Source organism: Aquarana catesbeiana, linkage group LG12 (assembly GCF_042186555.1).
Source record: "Aquarana catesbeiana isolate 2022-GZ linkage group LG12, ASM4218655v1, whole genome shotgun sequence".
Lineage (NCBI taxonomy): Eukaryota > Metazoa > Chordata > Amphibia > Anura > Ranidae > Aquarana > Aquarana catesbeiana.
The window spans coordinates 209,734,806-209,754,013 of NC_133335.1; the positions used below are offsets into that span (position 1 = coordinate 209,734,806).

A 19,208-nucleotide genomic window follows, 5' to 3' on the forward strand; every position below is an offset into this window, starting at 1 on the left:
TATGATGGCAGTGAGTTTAATGTAATCAATTCAGTGACAGTAAAAGTTGTTACTATGACAACAAATACAACCTGTTACATAGATATTCTGTCTGTCACCATGGCGAATAATTAAAAGGCAGTACGTGTCTGAAAACAAATTTACAAATTGCAGGGCGAAGAGCAGGTAGCATGTGACCAGCATCGCAAAGTTATGGTACTGAAATCATCGGAGCCCTCTTACTCCACCCAATATTAGAATCCCATTAGTAGAGTGAAAGTTGTGAAATATTCAGGATCGAAAATAAATATTAAGAATTCTCATTGCTCAATTCAACTCCAGTTTAATCAGCAAAAAAAAGGGCTCAATAAAGATTAAAATGAAATGCTGTCACTGCATAATAAATAATGAAAAATATAAGTTTCACAGCACCGCGGTAAAAATTAGAATGATCTCTTCAATGTAAAAACTGGTCCAGCTTTTTCTGGATATTCTCGAAAGAATGTCTTCCCATGTAATCCATGTGACCTTCCTCCCATTCCCTGCGCTCCTCTCTTTGCAGTTTCTCTTCTGCCTCGCGGAGGGACAACTCCGATGCAGACTGCACAAGATGAACCTGGGGAATATGAAACACAAACTTAACCCATCAGCATTGAATAAGGCCAACAGCAACCACAAATGATATTTCACTTATAGATGGGCAATGGTGGTCTTCTAGAGCAATGGTTCTTAGCAACGGGCCTGTGACTCACTGCTCAGCTGTGGTCTCCCTTCTCCTGAGCCTCCAGCCAACTGCAGATCCCTTAACCTCCCACAATGCCCCCCAGCTCCCGTAGTGCATCTCAACCTCCCTTAGGGGCCCATAGTGCCCCCAGAAAGCCCTCAGCCTTAACAGTGCTACACAGCCACCCACAGTGCCCCCCAGCCTGCTGCAAAGCCTTCGGCCCTGCATATTGTCCCGAACCTCCAACAGTGTCTTCCAGCCAACTGCAGATCCCGCCAACCAACTGTGAGCCTCCAGCCAATTACAGATCCCTTAACCTTCCACAATGCCCCCAGCTCCCATAGTGTCTCTCAACCTCCGTTAGGAGCCCATAGTGCCCTTAGCCTTCACAGTGCTGTGCAGCCTCCCACAGTGCCCCCCAGTCTGTGGCAAAGCCTTTGGCGTTCCATAGTGCACCCAACCTCCAACAGTGTCCCCCCCCCCCCAGCTTCCTCTATAAACCTCACCAAGGGCCACTAAGTCTACTGCAGTCTCCTAACCCCCTCCACATCCTCCATATCCCCCACAATGATACCCAATCCCAGTCACAGCCTTCCAGCATTTCAGTACATGTTATGCATTCTCATACTTTTATTGTTTGAGAATAGACTTTTTTGTTTTACTGTTGGTGCATGGAAGAATGTGGAATTATTTGCTGGACCTGGTCTTAAAAAGGTTGAGAACCACTGTTCTAGAAGCTTATGCATCTGCCCCTCCAAGACAGCCATAGCACGTATCACTCCCTTATTTATTTGTTTATTGCAGACTGTGGACATTACATCTGTAGAATGTGAAAATATATTGACCATCAGAACAAAACCTACATGGTTTGTTGGCTCAAAGCTACAAATACCGACTGAACACAACATCATAAACTCATACAGCATATCTGTAGACCATCCTTTCTCAACCTTTTTTAACATTGGGGAACCCTTGAAACAACTTTTCGATCTCAGGGAACCCCTGCTAATAATTACTCTATCAACAGCTCATGGTACATTAGTGCGGTGATCACTGGGAAGGATGCTCTTTACATCTTTGGTCATTGGGAAGAATCCCCCAATAGATTAAAAGATCAATGGTGTCAGCAGTTAGTTATCTGTGAAGCAGAAATTGATCATTACTCAAGGAAACCCTAGCAACCTCTGGATGAACCTTAGGGTTTCCACGGACCCTGGTTGAAAAAGGCTGCCGTAGACAGTAATATACTGCAAAACATACAATCATTTTTAAAACTTCTTGGAACAGCAACTAAAATGGGTTGGCTGCATAGCAATTTGTTTAGCAGAAGGAATTGCTGAAAGATAATTACAAATAATTAAGGTATTCAGTTCAGGGGAAAGAAAGAATGAAGATGCACCAAAAAATATAACAAATTCCAACCAATGTAACAAATACTGTATAACAGTGCATGTTTTCTTATTTCTTTTAAAGACCCAGACCTGTCTATTATATTTCTATTTTCGGTGAACTCTCTGAAGAGAGGTAGGCTAATATGTACGGGCAAATGTTCTGTAGGTCTTGCTCACATACATTCCACCCATTTATATCCCATGGCCCTCAACAGGCTTTCATGCATCAGAAGACACAAATAAACCTAACACACTGTAACACAAACACCTGAGCTGCAGAGTTGGGGGCTCATAGAAGATGGATGGGCGTGAGAAAAAACTTTACGTCACCTCATAAAGATGCATATTGGAAGGTAAACTAACAGACATACTTAGGTATGAATACACCATAAAACCTGCTTTAGTTTTGGGGTGGAAAGTAGTAATAATGGCACTAAAAAACCCTTTCATGGCTGCATCCCTGACACTTTAAATAATAGACCTCCATACCTTAGATCAGCCTTTCTCAAACTTTTTACCCCAGAGGAATCTCTAAAACAATTGTCAGGTCTTAGGGAACCCTTACTTAACCAATAATTCAAGAGATCAATGGGATAAATGTCCTCCACGTTGGTGATCAGTAAGAGGAATGTAACCCTTACAATGGTGGTCAGAATACTGTCCTTACAGACAGCTAAATATATCATTGGTGTCATTCTAACGGCTTTGCCAAGTGGCATTGGCCCTGTAACTACACATGTACCATCACATGGAAGGACAATCAGTCACAGCTCAAGGAACCCTCAGCAACTTCTGGAGGAACCCTGGTTGAGAATGGCTGCTTTAGATGGACCTTGCATTGACTGTACACTCTTTAAGCTGAAGGTACACATGCAACCCAATGCAGGTGCCAGGATGAGAAGGAGGGGGAACATCAAGAGTAATATAAGATTCTGTCTTCAATGTATTGCATCCTCTCCTGGATTGGCCTCCCCATCTTCACTCTGATGTGGTGAGGTTTTTGGTAAAAGTGCAGTTCTCCTTTAATACTAGTGGTTAATAAGCACATTCTTGCTGTATGGGTAATGGTAAAGTTGAAGGTTTCACCACTTCCACCTTCATAGTTACCCCCTAATAGTTGGTTATGCAACAGGTGAAGCACCTCTCACATTTTAGGACAGGGGTCTCAAAACTGTGGCCCTTTGCTAGCCTTTTTTCAGCCCTTGGAGCACTATTCCTCCCATGGACACCAACAATGGGGAACTATTTCTTCTACTGATACCAGATACTATTATACCCACTAATACCAATGATGGGGCACCACTCTTCTTCCTCCTGACCACAAATCCTGGAGGCAATGTTTATTCTCACTGATACTGGGCTCGGCATATTTTTCCACCCTCACTGGCTACAATCCAGCCCTCCTAAAGTCCGAAAGACAATAAAGTGGCCCTTTGTTTAAAAATATTTGGAGGCCTCTGTTTTAAGATGCATGAGCAACCCCACTACAGATAAATGGAGGAACATGTGTTAAGTAGTCAGCTAAATGGTTACACTCTCGCCTAGCAATGTTTGGGTCTAGAGCTCATACTCCTAAGGATATTATCTCCAATGGGTTTGGAAGTTCTTCCCATGTTTACAAGGGGTAGCACAGGGTTCCACAAACCCAAACTTGTTGATTCACTGACTTCCACTCAAATTGGCCCTACAGCGTGCATGAATGTGGTAGGAACTTTAAATCTTAAACTTGTCCGGGGACTTATGGGATTGGTCAAATGCTCTCAACGTTAATGTTCTTCAAATGTACTCTTTAAATAATAGATACAAAATGTAAAATAAATACGCAAGACCCTGGAGGACTTCTTTTTAGGTAGGGAAGGCTTAAGAAATGTTGGAATGATAAATTTTCCAGAAAAGTATGCATTCTTGTATGATGTCCACCTCAAAGGAGCACCCAAATGTCACTTTTTAATTACACCACTGGGTCTGGGTCTAGCCAAATTGATTAGATAATTTACAGCTGAAACAATACAAAAGTTATATTTTTTGGTGTTATCAGACACCTAATAAAGCATCTAGAAAATCTAAAAACAGAAATAAGCATGAACTGGTCAAAATCAAAGTTGAAGCCGTTATCAAATGGGTTTGACGCATTATTTTTTCATTGCAATGTAATTAAAGGCACGATTAATGACAAAACAAGTGAGGTCAATCTGGAGTGGAGGAGAAGCAATGATGGTGGAGAATCTAGTAATAATACCATATAGATGTTATCTTCGTTTACAGGCTCATGGTTGACCGGGGATGAGAGCAGAAGATCTTGATCTTGTACATTGTCATCTGCTGGAGGCTGCACAGAGCTAGTATCCGGCAGCTAGAAAGACAGCAGTTAGATGTATTCATTATGTCTTCATTACCACCTTCTGCTACAGTGAGGAGAAAAAAGTATTTGATCCCCTGCTGATTTTGTATGTTTGCTCACTGACAAAGAAATGATCAGTCTATAATTTTAATGGTAGTTTTTTTTTTTTTTTTTTTTAACAGTGAGAGACAGAATAACAACAAAAATATCCAGAAAAACGCAATTAAAAAAAGTTATAAATTTGTTTGCATTTTAATGAGTGAAATAAGTATCTGATCCCCTATCAATCAGCAAGATTTCTGGCTCCCAGGTCTCTCTCAAAGGGAGTGCTTCTAATCTCAGCTGGTTACCTGTATAAAAGACACCTGTCCACAGAAGCAATCAGATTCTAAACTCCCCACCATGGTCAACACCAAGGAGCTGCCCAAGGATGTCAGGGACAAGATTGTAGACCTACACAAGGTTGGAATGGGCTACAAGACCATTGACAAACAGCTTGGTGAGAGGGTGACAACAGTTGGAGCGATTATTCGCAAATGGAAGAAACACAAAAAAACTGTCAATCTCCCTCGGTCTGGGGCTCCATGCAAGATCTCATCTCGTGGAGTTTCAATGATCATGAGAACGGTGAGGAATCAGCCCAGAACTACATGGGAGAATCTTGTCAATTATCTCAAGGCAGCTAGGACCAAAGTCACCAAGAAAACAATTGGTAACACAATACGCTGTGATGAACTGGAATTCTGCAGCGCCCGCAAGGTCCCCCCTGCTCAAGAAAGCACATGTACAGGCCCGTCTGAAGTTTGCTAATGAACATCTAAATGATTCAGAGGAGAACTGGGTAAAAGTGTTGTGGTCAGATGGGACCAAAATTAAGCTCTTTGGCATTAACTCAACTTGCCGTGTTTGAAGGAGGTGGAATGCTGCCTAGGACCCCAAAAACACCATCCCCACCGTCAAGCATGGAGGTGGAAACATTATGCTTTGGGGGTGTTTTTCTGCTAAAGGGACAGGACAACTTTACCACATCAAAGGGACAATGGATGGGGCCATGTACCGTCACATCTTGGGTGAGAACCTCCTTCCCTCAGCCAGGGCATTGAAAATAGGTCGTAGATGGATATTCAAGCATGACAATGACCCAAAAAACACAGCCACGGCAACAAAGGAGTCGCTCAACAAGAAACACATTAAGGCCCTGGAGTGGGCTAGCCAGTCTTCAGACCTTAATCCCATAGAAAATATGTGGGGGTAGCTGAAGGTTCGTGTTACCAAACGTCAGCCTCAAAACCTTAATGACTTGGAGAGGATTTGCAAAGAGGAGTGGCATAATTTTCTGCTGAGATGTTTGCAAACTTGGTTGCCAACTACAAGAAACGTCTGACCTCTGTGATTGACAACAAGGGTTTCTCCACTAAGTCATGTTTTGCAAAGGGGCCAAATACTCAACTTCACTCATTAAAATGCAAATCAATTTATAACTTTTTTGAAATGCGGTTTTCTGGATTTTTTTGTTATTAGTCTGTCTCCCACTGTTAAAATAAACCTACCAATAAAATTATAGACTGATACGGATGACTAAGGTGATTAGTCTCTATGCGGACGACATGCTCCTCTATTTGGAAGATGCAGGCCCCTCCTTGACTGCGGCCTTGCATCTAATCCAGCACTTTGGCACTTTCTCGTGCCAAAGCGCTTGCAAATTAATTGGTCCAAGTCCCAAATCCTCCCTATAGACGTCACTGCCCCTACTGACACGCAAGAGGCTCTTCCCCTGGTGTGGACCAACCAACTCAAATATCTGGGCGTACAGTGCTCCCGCTCCCTCGCAGATTACATACAATTAAATGTAGAACCACTCTATGAACTTCTTAAATGCAAAACCCAGGTCTGGTCCAGACTTCCTCTTGGGGTCATGGGACGTATCAACCTAGTAAAAATGATACTCCTCCCCAAACTACTCTACCTCTTCTGGCACGCCCTACTATACATCCCAGCCCATATGTTTAGAAATATGGAATCCAACCTTAACACATTTGTCTGGGGCTCCTCTAGGCACAAGCTGGCATGGCAGACACTGAAGCGTCCTGTCCATCTGTCTTGTCCAGTCCTGATCTGGCACTATATTACTTAGCCTCCCAGTTATCCCACGGAGCCCTGGTTGAAAAAGGCTGCCGTAGACAGTAATATACTGCAAAACAATACTAATAAAGTGATTTCGCGCTTCAAATCTATCACATTAAAGCGTAAACAATATATACGTACTAATGCATGCAGCTATAGTGCCTATATATATTGGTGTGCTCAGTGAATATGTACCAACAGTGCAAAACATAAAAAATGCAAAGTGCTGACAAAGATTATCCAAAGTGCTGATGTGCATAAATAAATCAAAAGTTCATAATAATGTGTTCAATCCACTGGGATCAGTTATGGGGGGGTGGAAGTGATGGTGATATCCTTAAAGTGGAGGGATCTGGTGAAACCGGGCTCTCTAAACTCTCACCTCAAGACAGGTGAACATAAGCATCAAACAGGTTCTTTTAATGGATGTTGTATTATGTAAATCAGGTGGGACTTCTCTAATGACTTGATGGTCCTCCCGGTATATGGAACCTATCAAAAGCTGAAGGGGGGATTGCCCACCTTGCTGATGTTCTTATTATCTTGTATTGCTGATTGTCTTATTGAGGAGGCAATAAGAACATCAGCAAGGTGGGCAATCCCCCCTTCATTTTTTGATAGGTTCCATATACCGGGAGGACCATCAAGTCATTAGAGAAGTCCCACCTGATTTACATAATACAACATCCATTAAAAGAACCTGTTTGATGCTTATGTTCACCTGTCTTGAGGTGAGAGTTTAGAGAGCCCGGTTTCACCAGATCCCTCCACTTTAAGGATATCACCACCACTTCCACCCCCCCACAACTGATCCCAGTGGATTGAAAACGTTATTATGAACTTTTGATTTATTTATGCACATCAGCACTTTGGATAATCTTTGTCAGCACTTTGCATTTTTTATGTTTTGCACTGTTGGTACATATTCACTGAGCACACCAATTTATATAGGCACTATAGCTGCATGCATTAGTACGTATATATTGTTTACGCTTTTATGTGATAGATTTGAAGCGCGAAATCACTTTATTAGTATTATTATGTTGAGTGTATGTGAACACTTTTGATTTTGCTGCAGTCCATAGAGACATCATCACGATTCACACCATTTTTTAATACTGAGTTATTTCATTCCATTCCGGCATTGACATAGTCCGTATACTCAATATAGCGCGAGGGACAACACCACAATATACTGCAAAACATACAATCATATTTAAAACAACTTGGAACAGCAACTAAAATGGGTTGGCTGCATAGGGATTTGTTTAGCAGAAGGAATTGCTGAAAGAAAATTAAAAATAATTACGGTATTCAGTTCAGGGGAAAGAAAGAATGAAGATGCACCAAAAAATATAACACATTCCAACCAATGTAACAAATACTGTATAACAGTGCATGTTTTCTCATTTCTTTTAAAGACCCAAACCTGTCTATTATATTTCTATTTTCGGTGAACTCTGAAGAGAGGTAGGCTAATATGTAGGGGCAAATGTTCCGTAGGTCTTCCTCACATGCGTTCCAACCATTTATATCCCATGGCCCTCAACAGGCTTTCATGCATCAGAAGACACACATAAACCTAACACACTGTAACACAAACACCTGAGCTGCAGAGTTGGGGGCTCATAGAAGATGTATGGGCGTGAGAGAAAACTTTGCGTCACCTCAAAGATGCATATTGGAAGGTAAACTAACAGACATACCCAAGTATGAATACACCATAAAACCTGCTTTAGTTTAGGGTGGAAAGTAGTAATAATGGCACTAAAAAAAACTTTCATGGCTGCTTCCCTGACTCTTTAAATAATAGACCTCCATACCTTAGATCAGCCTTTCTCAACCTTTTTACCCCAGAGGAATCCCTAAAATAATTGTCAGGTCTTAGGGAACCCTTACTTAACCAATAATTCAAGAGATCAATGGGATAAATGTCCTCCACGTTGGTGATCAGTAAGAGGAATGTAACCCTTACAATGGTGGTCAGAATACTGTCTTTACAGACAGCTAAATATATCATTGGTGTCATCCTAATGGCTTTGCCAAGTGGCATTGGCCCTGCAACTACACATGTACCATTAAATGGAAGGACAATCAGTCACAGCTCAAGGAACCCCCAGCAACTTCTGGAGGAACCCTGGTTGAGAATGGCTGCTTTAGATGGACCTTGCATTGACTGTACACTCTTTAAGCTGAATGTACACATGCAACCCAATGCAGGTGCCAGGATGAGAAGGAGGGGGAACATCAAGAGTAATAAAATATTCTGTCTTCAATGTATTGCATCCTCTCCTGGATTGGCCTCCTCATCTTCACCCTGAAGTGGTGAGGTTTTTGGTAAAAGTGCAGTTCTCCTTTAATACTAGTGGTTCATATGCATATTCTTCTGTATGGGTAATGGTAAAGTTGAAGGTTTCACCACTTCCACCTTCATAGTTACCCCCTAATAGTTGGTAATGCGACAGGTGAAGCCACCTCTCACATTTTAGGACAGGGGTCTCCAAACTGTGGCCCTTTGCTAGCCTTTTTTCAGCCCTTGGAGCACTATTCCTCCCATGGACACCAACAATGGGGCACTATTTCTTCTAATGATACCAGGTACTATTATACCCACTAATACCAATGATGGGGCACCACTCCTCCTCCTCCTCCTGACCACAAATCCTGGAGGCAATGTTTATTCTCACTGATACTGGGCCCGGCACATTTTTCCACCCTCAGTGGCTACAATCCAGCCCTCCTAAAGTCCAAAAGACAGCAAAGTGGCCCTTTGTTTAAAAATATTTGGAGGCCTCTGTTTTAGGATGCATGAGCAACCCCACTACAGATAAATGGAGGAACATGTGTTAAGTAGTCAGCTAAATGGTTACACTCTCGCCTAGCAATGTTTGGGTCTTGGGCTCATACTCCTAAGGATATTATCTCCAATGGGTTTGGAAGTTCTTCCCACGTTTACAAGGGGTAGCACAGGGTCCCACAAACCCAAACTTGTTGATTCACTGACTTCCACCCAAATTGGCCCTACAGCGTGCATGAATGTGGTAGGAACTTTAAATCTTAAACTCGTCCGGGGACTTATGGGATTGGTCAAATGCTCTCAACGTTAATGTTCTTCAAATGTACTCTTTAAAAAATAGATATAAAATGTAAAATAAATACGCAAGACCCTGGAGGACTTCTTTTTAGGTCGGGAAGGCTTAAGAAATGTTGGAATGTTAAATTTTTCAGAAAACTATGCATTCTTGTATGATGTCCACCTCAATGGAGCACCCAAATGTCACTTTTTAATTGCACCACTGGGTCTGGGTCTAGCCAAACTGATTAGATCATTTACAGCTGAAACAATACAAAAGTTATATTTTTTGGTGTTATCAGTCACCTAATAAAGCATCTAGAAAATCTAAAAACAGAAATAAGCATGAACTGGTCAAAATCAAAGTTGAAGCCGTTATCAAATGGGTTTGACTCATTATTTTTTCATTGCAACGTAATTAAAAGGCACGATTAATGACAAAACAAGTGAGGTCAATCTGGAGTGGAGGAGAAGCGATGATGGTGGAAAATCTAGTATTAATACCATATAGATGTTATCTTCGTTTACAGGCTCATGGTTGACCGGGGATGAGAGCAGGAGATCTTGATCTTGTACATTGTCATCTGCTGGAGGCTGCACAGAGCTAGTATCCGGCAGCTAGAAAGACAGCAGTTAGATGTATTCATTATGTCTTCATTACCACCTTCTGCTACAGTGAGGAGAAAAAAGTATTTGATCCCCTGCTGATTTTGTATGTTTGCTCACTGACAAAGAAATGATTAGTCTATAATTTTAATGGTAGGTTTTTTTTTAACAGTGAGAGACAGAATAATAACAAAAATATCCAGAAAAACGCAATTAAAAAAAGTTATAAATTTGTTTGCATTTTAATGAGTGAAATAAGTATCTGATCCCCTATCAATCAGCAAGATTTCTGGCTCCCAGGTCTCTCTCAAAGGGAGTGCTTCTAATCTCAGCTGGTTACCTGTATAAAAGACACCTGTCCACAGAAGCAATCAGATTCCAAACTCCCCACCATGGTCAAGACCAAGGAGCTGTCCAAGGAAGTCAGGGACAAGATTGTAGACCAACACAAGGCTGGAATGGGCTACAAGACCATTGACAAACAGCTTGGTGAGAGGGTGACAACAGTTGATGCGATTATTCGCAAATGGAAGAAACACAAAAAAACTGTCAATCTCCCTCGGTCTGGGGCTCCATGCAAGATCTCATTTCGTGGAGTTTCAATGATCATGAGAATGGTGAAGAATCAGCCCAGAACTACATGGGAGAATCTTGTCAATGATCTCAAGGCAGCTGGGACCAAAGTCACCAAGAAAACAATTGGTAACACACTACGCTGTGAAGGACTGAAATCCTGCAAAGCCTGCAAGGTCCCCCCTGCTCAAGAAAGCACATGTACAGGCCCATCTGAAGTTTGCTAATGAACATCTGAATGATTCAGAGGAGAACTGGGTGAAAGTGTTGTGGTCAGATGAGACCAAAATCGAGCTCTTTGGCATTAACTCAACTCGCCATGTTTGAAGGAGGTGGAATGCTGCCTAGGACCCCAAAAACACCATCCCCACCGTCAAACATGGAGGTGGAAACATTATGCTTTGGGGGTGTTTTTCTGCTAAAGCGACAGGACAACTTTACTACATCAAAGGGACAATGAATGGGGCCATGTACTGTCACATCTTGGGTGAGAACCTCCTTCCCTCAGCCAGGGCATTGAAAATAGGTCATAGATGGATATTCAAGCATGACAATGACCCAAAAAACACAGCCACGGCAACAAAGGAGTCGCTCAACAAGAAACACATTAAGGTCCTGGAGTGCCCTAGCCAGGCTTCAGACCTTAAAGGGGTTGTAAAGGTAATTTTTTTTTTTTTTTTAAATAACAAACATATCATACTTACCTTCACTGTGCAGCTCGTTCTGCACAGAGTGGCCCCGAACCTGGTCTTCTGGGGTCCCTCGGCGGCTGTTTCAGCTCCTCCCCGCAAGCATTTACCACCTTAATGCGAGCTCCCTCGCATGGTGGTGAGTGCTTGCGGGCGCGCTCCCGTGATACAGCCGGCGGCTATAGCCGCTCGCTGTATCACTCGGCCCCGCCCCCCGGCGCGCCGCGTCATCGTATGTGATTGACAGCAGCGCGAGCCAGTGGCTGCGCTGCTTTCAATCCATCCACTGCAGCCAATCAGCGACCAGGCTGAGCTGCAATGAGGACGAGCAGCGAAGATTCGAGGCGTCAGGTAAGTAAAACGGGGGGCCTGGGGGCGGCGGTACTGTCAAAAGTTTTTTCACCTTAATGCATAGAATGCATTAAGGTGAAAAAATTTTTATCTTTACAACCCCTTTAATCCTATAGAAAATATGTTGGGGGAGCTGAAGGTTCGTGTTACCAAATGTCATCCTCAAAACCTTAATGACTTGGAGAGGATCTGCAAAGAGGAGTGGCCCAATTTTCTGCTGAGATGTGTGCAAACTTGGTTGCCAACTACAAGAAACGTCTGACCTCTGTGATTGACAACAAGGGTTTCTCCACTAAGTCGTGCTTTGCGAAGGGGCCAAATACTCAATTTCACTCATTAACCACTTGACCACTGGGCACTTAAACCCCCTTCCTAACCAGACCAATTTTCAGCTTTCGGTGCTCTCACACTTTGAATGACAATTACTCAGTCATACAACACTTTAGCCCTATGAAATTTTTGTCCTTTTTTTCACACAAATAGAGCTTTCTTTTGGTGGTATTTAATCACCGTTGGGTTTTTTATTTTTTGCGCTATAAAAGAAAAAAGACTGAAAATTTGGTAAAAAAATTAATTTTTCTTTGTTTCTGTTATAAAATTTAGCAAATTAGTAATTTTTCTTCGTAAATTTTGGCCAAAATTTATACTGCTACATATCTTTGGTAAAAATAAGTACAACTTGGTGTATATTATTTGGTCTTTGTGAATGTTAGAGAGTCCAAAAGCTATGGTGCCAATATCTGAAAATTGATCACACCTGAAGTACTGACGGCCTATCTAATTTCTTGAGACCCTAACATGCCAGAAAAGTACAAATACCTCCCAAATGACCCCTACTTGGAAAGAAGACATTCCAAGGTATTTAGAAAGATGCATGATGAGTTTTTTTGAAATTGTCATCTTTTCCCACAATTCTTTGCAAAATCAAGATTTTTTTTTTTCTTTTTTTTTTTCACAAAATTGTCATATTAGAAGGTTATTTCTCACACACCGCATATGCATACCACAAATTACACCCCAAAACACATTCTGCTATTACTCCCGAGTACGGCGATACCACATGTGTGAGACTTTTACACAGCGTGGCCACATACAGAGGCCCAACATGCACGGAGCACCTCCAGGCGTTCTGGAGCACCCAGGCCAATTCTTATATTTCTCTCCTACATGTAAAAATAATAATTTATTTGCTAGAAAATTACATAGAACCCCAAAACATTATATATATATATATATATTTTTTTTAAGCAAAGACCCTAGAGAATACAATGGCGGTTGTTGCAACTTTTTATCTCGCACGGTATTTGCGCAGCAATTTTTAGAACGCGTTTTTTTGGGAAAAAAAACAGTTTTGTGCTTTAAAAAAAAACAAAACAGTAAAGTTAGCCCAATGTTTTTGCATAAGGTGAAAGATGAAGTTACGCCGAGTAAATAGATACCTAACATGTCACCCTTCAAAATTGCACACTCTCGTGGAATGGTGCCAAACGTCACTACTTAAAAGTCTCCATAGGTGACGCTTTAAAATTTTTTACTGGTTACATGTTTTGAGTTACAGAGGAGGTCTAGGGCCAAAATTATTGCTCTCGCTCCAACGTTCGCAGTGATACCTCACATGTGTGGTTTGAACACCGTTTTCATATGTGGGCGGGACTTACGTATGTGTTCGCTTCTGCATGCGAGCACACGGAAATGGGTGCTTTAAAATTTTTTTTTTTTTTTATTGTTTATTTTACTTTATCTATTTTAGTTTGACACTTTTTCCCCCCCAAAAAAATTTTTGATCACTTTTATTTCTATTACAAGGAATGTAAACATCCCATGTAATAGGAATATGGCATGACAGGTCCTCTTTACAGTGAGATATGGGGTCAATAAGACCCCACATCTCACCTCTAGGCTGGGAAGCCTGAAATAAAAAAAAAAAAAAAACGATCTTGGCTTCGATCGTAGCGGTGAGTCGGTAGAAGCACCGGAGGGTGGCGGGAAGGGGGGGGCGTCCCCTCTCGCCTCCCGTAAGAACGATCAAGCAGTGGAACAGCCGCTATGATCATTCTTATGGTGTAGGAAATCGCCGGCTAAAAAAGCTGATATCTGAATGATGCCTGTAGCTGCATGCATCATTCAGATATCACCGCACAAAGTCAAGGACGTCATATGATGGAAGGCGGGAAGTGGTTAAAAATTGCGGAGTATTGCGGGGTATTGCAGAGTATTGCGGAGTAGTGCAGGGTATATTGCGGGGTATATTGCAGAGTATTGCTGGGTATATTGCAGAGTATTGCTGGGTATATTGCAGAGTATTGCTGGGTATATTGCAGAGTATTGCTGGGTATATTGCAGAGTATTGCTGGGTATATTGCAGAGTATTGCTGGGTATATTGCAGAGTACTGCTGGGTATATTGCAGAGTAGTGCCGGGTATATTGCAGAGTATTGCGGAGTAGTGCAGGGTATATTGCAGAGTATTGCGGAGTAGTGCAGGGTATATTGCAGAGTATTGCGGAGTAGTGCAGGGTATATTGCAGAGTATTGCGGAGTAGTGCAGGGTATATTGCTGGGTATATTGCAGAGTAGTGCCGGGTATATTGCAGAGTATTGCTGTGTATATTGCAGAGTAGTGCAGGGTATATTGCTGGGTATATTGCAGAGTAGTGCCGGGTATATTGCAGAGTAGGAAAAACAAAAGGAAAACACCGCGCTGTGAGGGGATATTAGTGAATAATACTTGTGCAAGGACAAATTAAAATTATGAAACCATAAAACAATCAATGATCAAAAACAATATACAAAAGCAGCTGCTAAAAGTAAGATACACGTTACTTATATAAATGGTTATAAAGGAACAGCGCTGCTCCTTTATAACCATATTGCAGAGTAGTGCCGGGTATATTGCAGAGTAGTGCCGGGTATATTGCAGAGTAGTGCCGGGTATAATGCAGAGTATTGCGGGGTATTATGCAGAGTATTGCGGGGTATTATGCAGAGTATTGCGGGGTATTATGCAGAGTATTGCAGGGTATTATGCAGAGTATTGCAGGGTATTATGCAGAGTATTGCAGGGTATTATGCAGAGTATTGCAGGGTATTATGCAGAGTACTGTAGGGTATTATGCAGGGATGGCTGAGCATGGACGGATGGATGGATGTGACTGCAATTGTCACTGAGCACCGCTGTGGGCACTACACATGCAGCACACAGCGGTGCTGCCATCCGATCCCTCCCCCTCTCCCCTCGCACTGTACCGATCGGTACAGAGAGGGGAGGGAGGAACTGGCGTCATGACATGACGCCGGTCTGTTGACATGTGATCGCTCCGTCATTTGACGGAGCGATCACATGGTAAACGGCCGCGATCAGCGGCCATTTACCGTGATCCGTGATGCACCGGGTCCTCAGGACCCGGCGGTCACGGAAGTTCTCGGGTGCGCGCCCCAGGGGGCGCGCGAGAGCAGTATTCTGGGAGGACGTCCATGGACGTCCACCCAGAACTAGCCGACCGCGCTGTTGCCGTCTTTCGGCTATGGCCCGGTCGGCAAGTGGTTAAAGTGCAAATCAATTTATAACTTTTTTGAAATGCGGTTTTCTGGATTTTTTTGTTATTAGTCTGTCTCTCACTGTTAAAATAAACCTACTATTAAAATTATAGACTGATACGGATGACTGAGGTGATTAGTCTCTATGCGGATGACATGCTCCTCTATTTGGAAGATGCAGGCCCCTCTTTGACTGCGGCCTTGCATCTAATCCAGCACTTTGGCACTTTCTCGTGATTGCAAATTAATTGGTCCAACTCCCAAATCCTCCCTATAGACGCCAACTTCCTCTTGGGGTCATGGGCCGTATCATCCTAGTAAAAATGATACTCCCCCCCCCAAACTACTCTACCTCTTCTGGCATGCCCCACTATACATCCCAGCCCATATGTTTAGAAAAATGGAATCCATCTTTAACACATTTGTCTGGGGCTCCTCTAGGCACAAGCTGGCATGGCAGACACTAAAGCGTCCTGTCCATCTGGGGGGCACTGCCCTTCCCGATCTGGCACTATATTACTTAGCCTCCCAGTTGTCCCATTTTTACTATCTCAATAGGCACGATAAGATCCGCTACTCCATGCTAGTATGCATGGCGGCTACTGATGTAGTGGCTCACCCCTTTCAGATACTTTTTTGTAGACACCGGGGCCTACCTCGCTCGGGTAACAGGCGACTTATGCTAGCACACCACAGTAAAATCTGGCATCTAGCGCAAACCGTTATTGCCCCCCCCCCCGCATGCTCACATGCCACTGTGGGACAATCCCCTCCTTCTGGAATTAATGACCATCCCAGACCATAAAATATGGATAGCCAAGAGATTCATATCTGTCTCAACTTATCAATGGAAATGCTGTATTTCAAACCCTCAAGGAGGAATTTGATCTCCCCAACCACATGTTATTCCGCTACCTGCAGGTTTGACATGCCCTCCAATCTCAATTTAGTGACCCCATCCCTGGATTGGAATCGGTGACCCTGGCGGATATGGTCTTCGGTGAAGACCCTAAGAAATTAATTTCCTTTCTGTATAATCACCTTCTTACACCCAAGGCCACAACACATGCATACCAACTGAAATCCAAAAGGGAGACTAACCTTGGGGAGATAGAGGATGAAAAGTGGGGGGCTGTATTAGGGACATCCAAAAAGGTATCACCTAAATTGTCAGACTGACTCACCCACCTTTACATCCTCCATAAGTCTTACATCACTCCCTCCCGTCTGTCCAAATATAAACCAGATGCCTAACCAACATGCCCCAGGTGTGGCAATACTAACAGCCCCTTTTACCATCTCATATGGTCTTGTCCACCTATCCAACATTATTGGTCACAGGTTATCAAATTCCTCCACAATCATATGGGATCCCCCTTAACACTATGCCCACGTCAGTGCATACTTGGTCTTCGTCCCTTACCTGAGGAAGAGAAATATCTTACAACATTTCTGCAAGAAACTCTCTTCACTGCTAGAATGCAAAAAGCCCAATTGTGGCTCAGACCTACCTCTCCCACTGTTCAACAAATGAAGAGGGCGGTGAATCTTACCCTTCCTTATAAAAAAGTCCTAAATTGTCATCGAGGATGTCCTGGCAAATTTAATAAAATTTGGGACAGATGGGTGGACGACTCTTCTTCCTGAGCAGATTAATACCGACTGCTTCTTAAAACCAGGCAGCAAGGCTAATTAACAAACATCTCCACAGTCCGTGGCAGCGGGGATCACATGCATTCATGTTTTTATTCCAGAAATGTATGTCTGAAATTATCCTAGATGTTTGCACGATCTGTCAGACAATCTTATGTACCCTATCAGTTTATGTTGGTGCTTGTTGCACCTTATATTTTGTGTAAAATATCCTGTACTGACTTGTATGCTCAATGATTAAAAAAAAAAAAAAGATAATTTCTCGGTCATTGGGCAAACATACAAAATCAGCAGGGGATCAAATACTTTTTTTTCCTTACTGTATTACTGGGGCTGGTGTATAGAACCTAAGCAAAGAAAAGAATCATGCTTATCCATACCAACTGAGATGTTTGCTGTCATTTTAAAACTTCAAAAGTAAAAATCATTTATGCATCAGTATTTTCTACTATAGGAAACACAAGTAGTTCTGTCGTCCAGTTTTTTAATGAACGTCAGTATATGGTGAATGGTGATGCAGTCTGTCACTAGCATTAGCAAATCAGTTCTGACCCCCCCACCCCATTCTACAGTGGGGAAAATAATAAATTTGATTCCCTGCAGATTTTGTAAGTTTGCCCACTTACAAAGAAATGAAGGGTCTATAATTTGTATCACAGGTGTATTTTAAATGATAGAGAGAATATCAGCCAAAAATCCAGCACAAGTTTGTGTTATAAACTGAGTCTCAGTTCAGTGAATAAAATTAGTATTTGATCCCCAAGCAAAACATGACTTCGTACTTGGTGGAGAAACCCTTGTTGGCAAGGTAAGGTGTTTCTTGTAGTTGGCCACCAGTTTTGCACACATCTCAGGAGGGATTTTGGTCCATTCTTCTTTACAGATCTTCTCTAAATCCTTAAGGGTTCTTGGCTGTCGCTTGGCAACTCGAAGTTTCAGCTCCCTGCATACATTTTCTATAGGATTAAGGTTTGGAGACTGGCAAGGCCACACCATGACCTTAATGTGCTTCTTCTTGAGTCACTCCTTTAATGCTTTGATGGTATGTTTTGGGTCATTGTCATGCTGGAAGATGCATCCATTACGCATCTTTAGAATTCTGGTGAGAGAAGAAGGTTCTCATTCAAGATTTTACAATACATGGCCCTGTCCATTGGCCCCTCAATGCGGCAAAGTCGACCTGTACCTTTAGCAGTGAAACAGCCGCAAAGCATAATGTTTCCACCCCCGTGCTTGAGTGTAGGGATGTGTTCCTAGGGTCATAGTCAGCATTTTTCTTCCTCCAAACACAGTTGAGTTGAGTTAATCCCAAAAAACTAAATTTTGGTCTCATCTGACCACAGCACTTTCTCCCAAATCTTTCTCTGAATCATTTAGATGTTCACTGGCAAAATTCAGATGGGCCTGTACATGTGCCTTGAGGAGGGGGACTTTGTGGGCGGTGCAGGATTTCAGTCTATGGCGGCGTATTGTGCTACCAATGGTTTTTTGGTGACTGTGGTCCCAACTGCCTTGTGATCATTCACAAGTGCCTCTCGTGTAGTTCTGGGCTGATCCCTCACTTTTCTCATGATCATCCTTACACCAATTGATCGATAGTTATTTTGTATTTCTTCCATTTGCGAATAATCGCTCCAACAGTTGTCTCCTTCTCACCAAGCTTCTTGCTGATGGTCTTGTAGCCCGTTCCAGCCTTGTGCGGGTCTACAATCTTGTCCCCGATATCTTTTGATAGCGTTTTGGTCTTGCTCATGAAAGTGAGGTTTGAATGGAAGAAAGAGATTCTGTGGACAGGTGTCTTTTATACACATAATGAGTTGTCGTTAGGAGCACCTTCTTAAATTGACAGGACTAATCTGTGTACCACATGAGCACCTACTGTAAACAGTCTGTGGGAGGCAGAATTATTGTTGGTTGGTAGGGGGGATCTAATACTTATGTTTTTCACTAAACTGCAACTCAATTAGTATCACTTTTTTTTTTTGGTTGATATTCTGATTCTATCATTTAAAATACACCTATGATAAAAAATTATAGATGGTTCATTCCTTTGTAAGTGGGCAACCTTACAAAATCTGCAGGGGATCAAATAATTATTTTCCCCACTGTAAATATGTTGATCCTGCCAGTAGATACATCATTTTTCCACTTCCTGTAACAGGCCAAGC

At 42.4% G+C, this 19,208-nt stretch overlaps 1 protein-coding gene across 5 annotated transcripts in view; it reads right to left on the reverse strand.

Annotated features, from left to right (window-relative positions):
- The window catches only part of LOC141113483 (glycogenin-1-like), a 56,485-nt gene continuing 37,277 nt past the window's right edge, over positions 1–19,208 (reverse strand). For 2 of the 5 annotated variants that reach the window (XM_073606609.1, XM_073606610.1), the window contains exons 9-11: positions 10,137–10,250; positions 4,334–4,447; positions 1–595 (exon numbers count right to left, since the gene is read on the reverse strand). In XM_073606609.1, coding sequence (XP_073462710.1) covers positions 437–595; positions 4,334–4,447; positions 10,137–10,250 — 387 coding nt within the window. In that variant the 3' untranslated portion in view covers positions 1–436. The remainder of the gene's footprint in view (positions 596–4,333; positions 4,448–10,136; positions 10,251–19,208) is intronic. The other 3 variants (XM_073606612.1, XM_073606611.1, XM_073606613.1) reach the window with 3 other exon arrangements.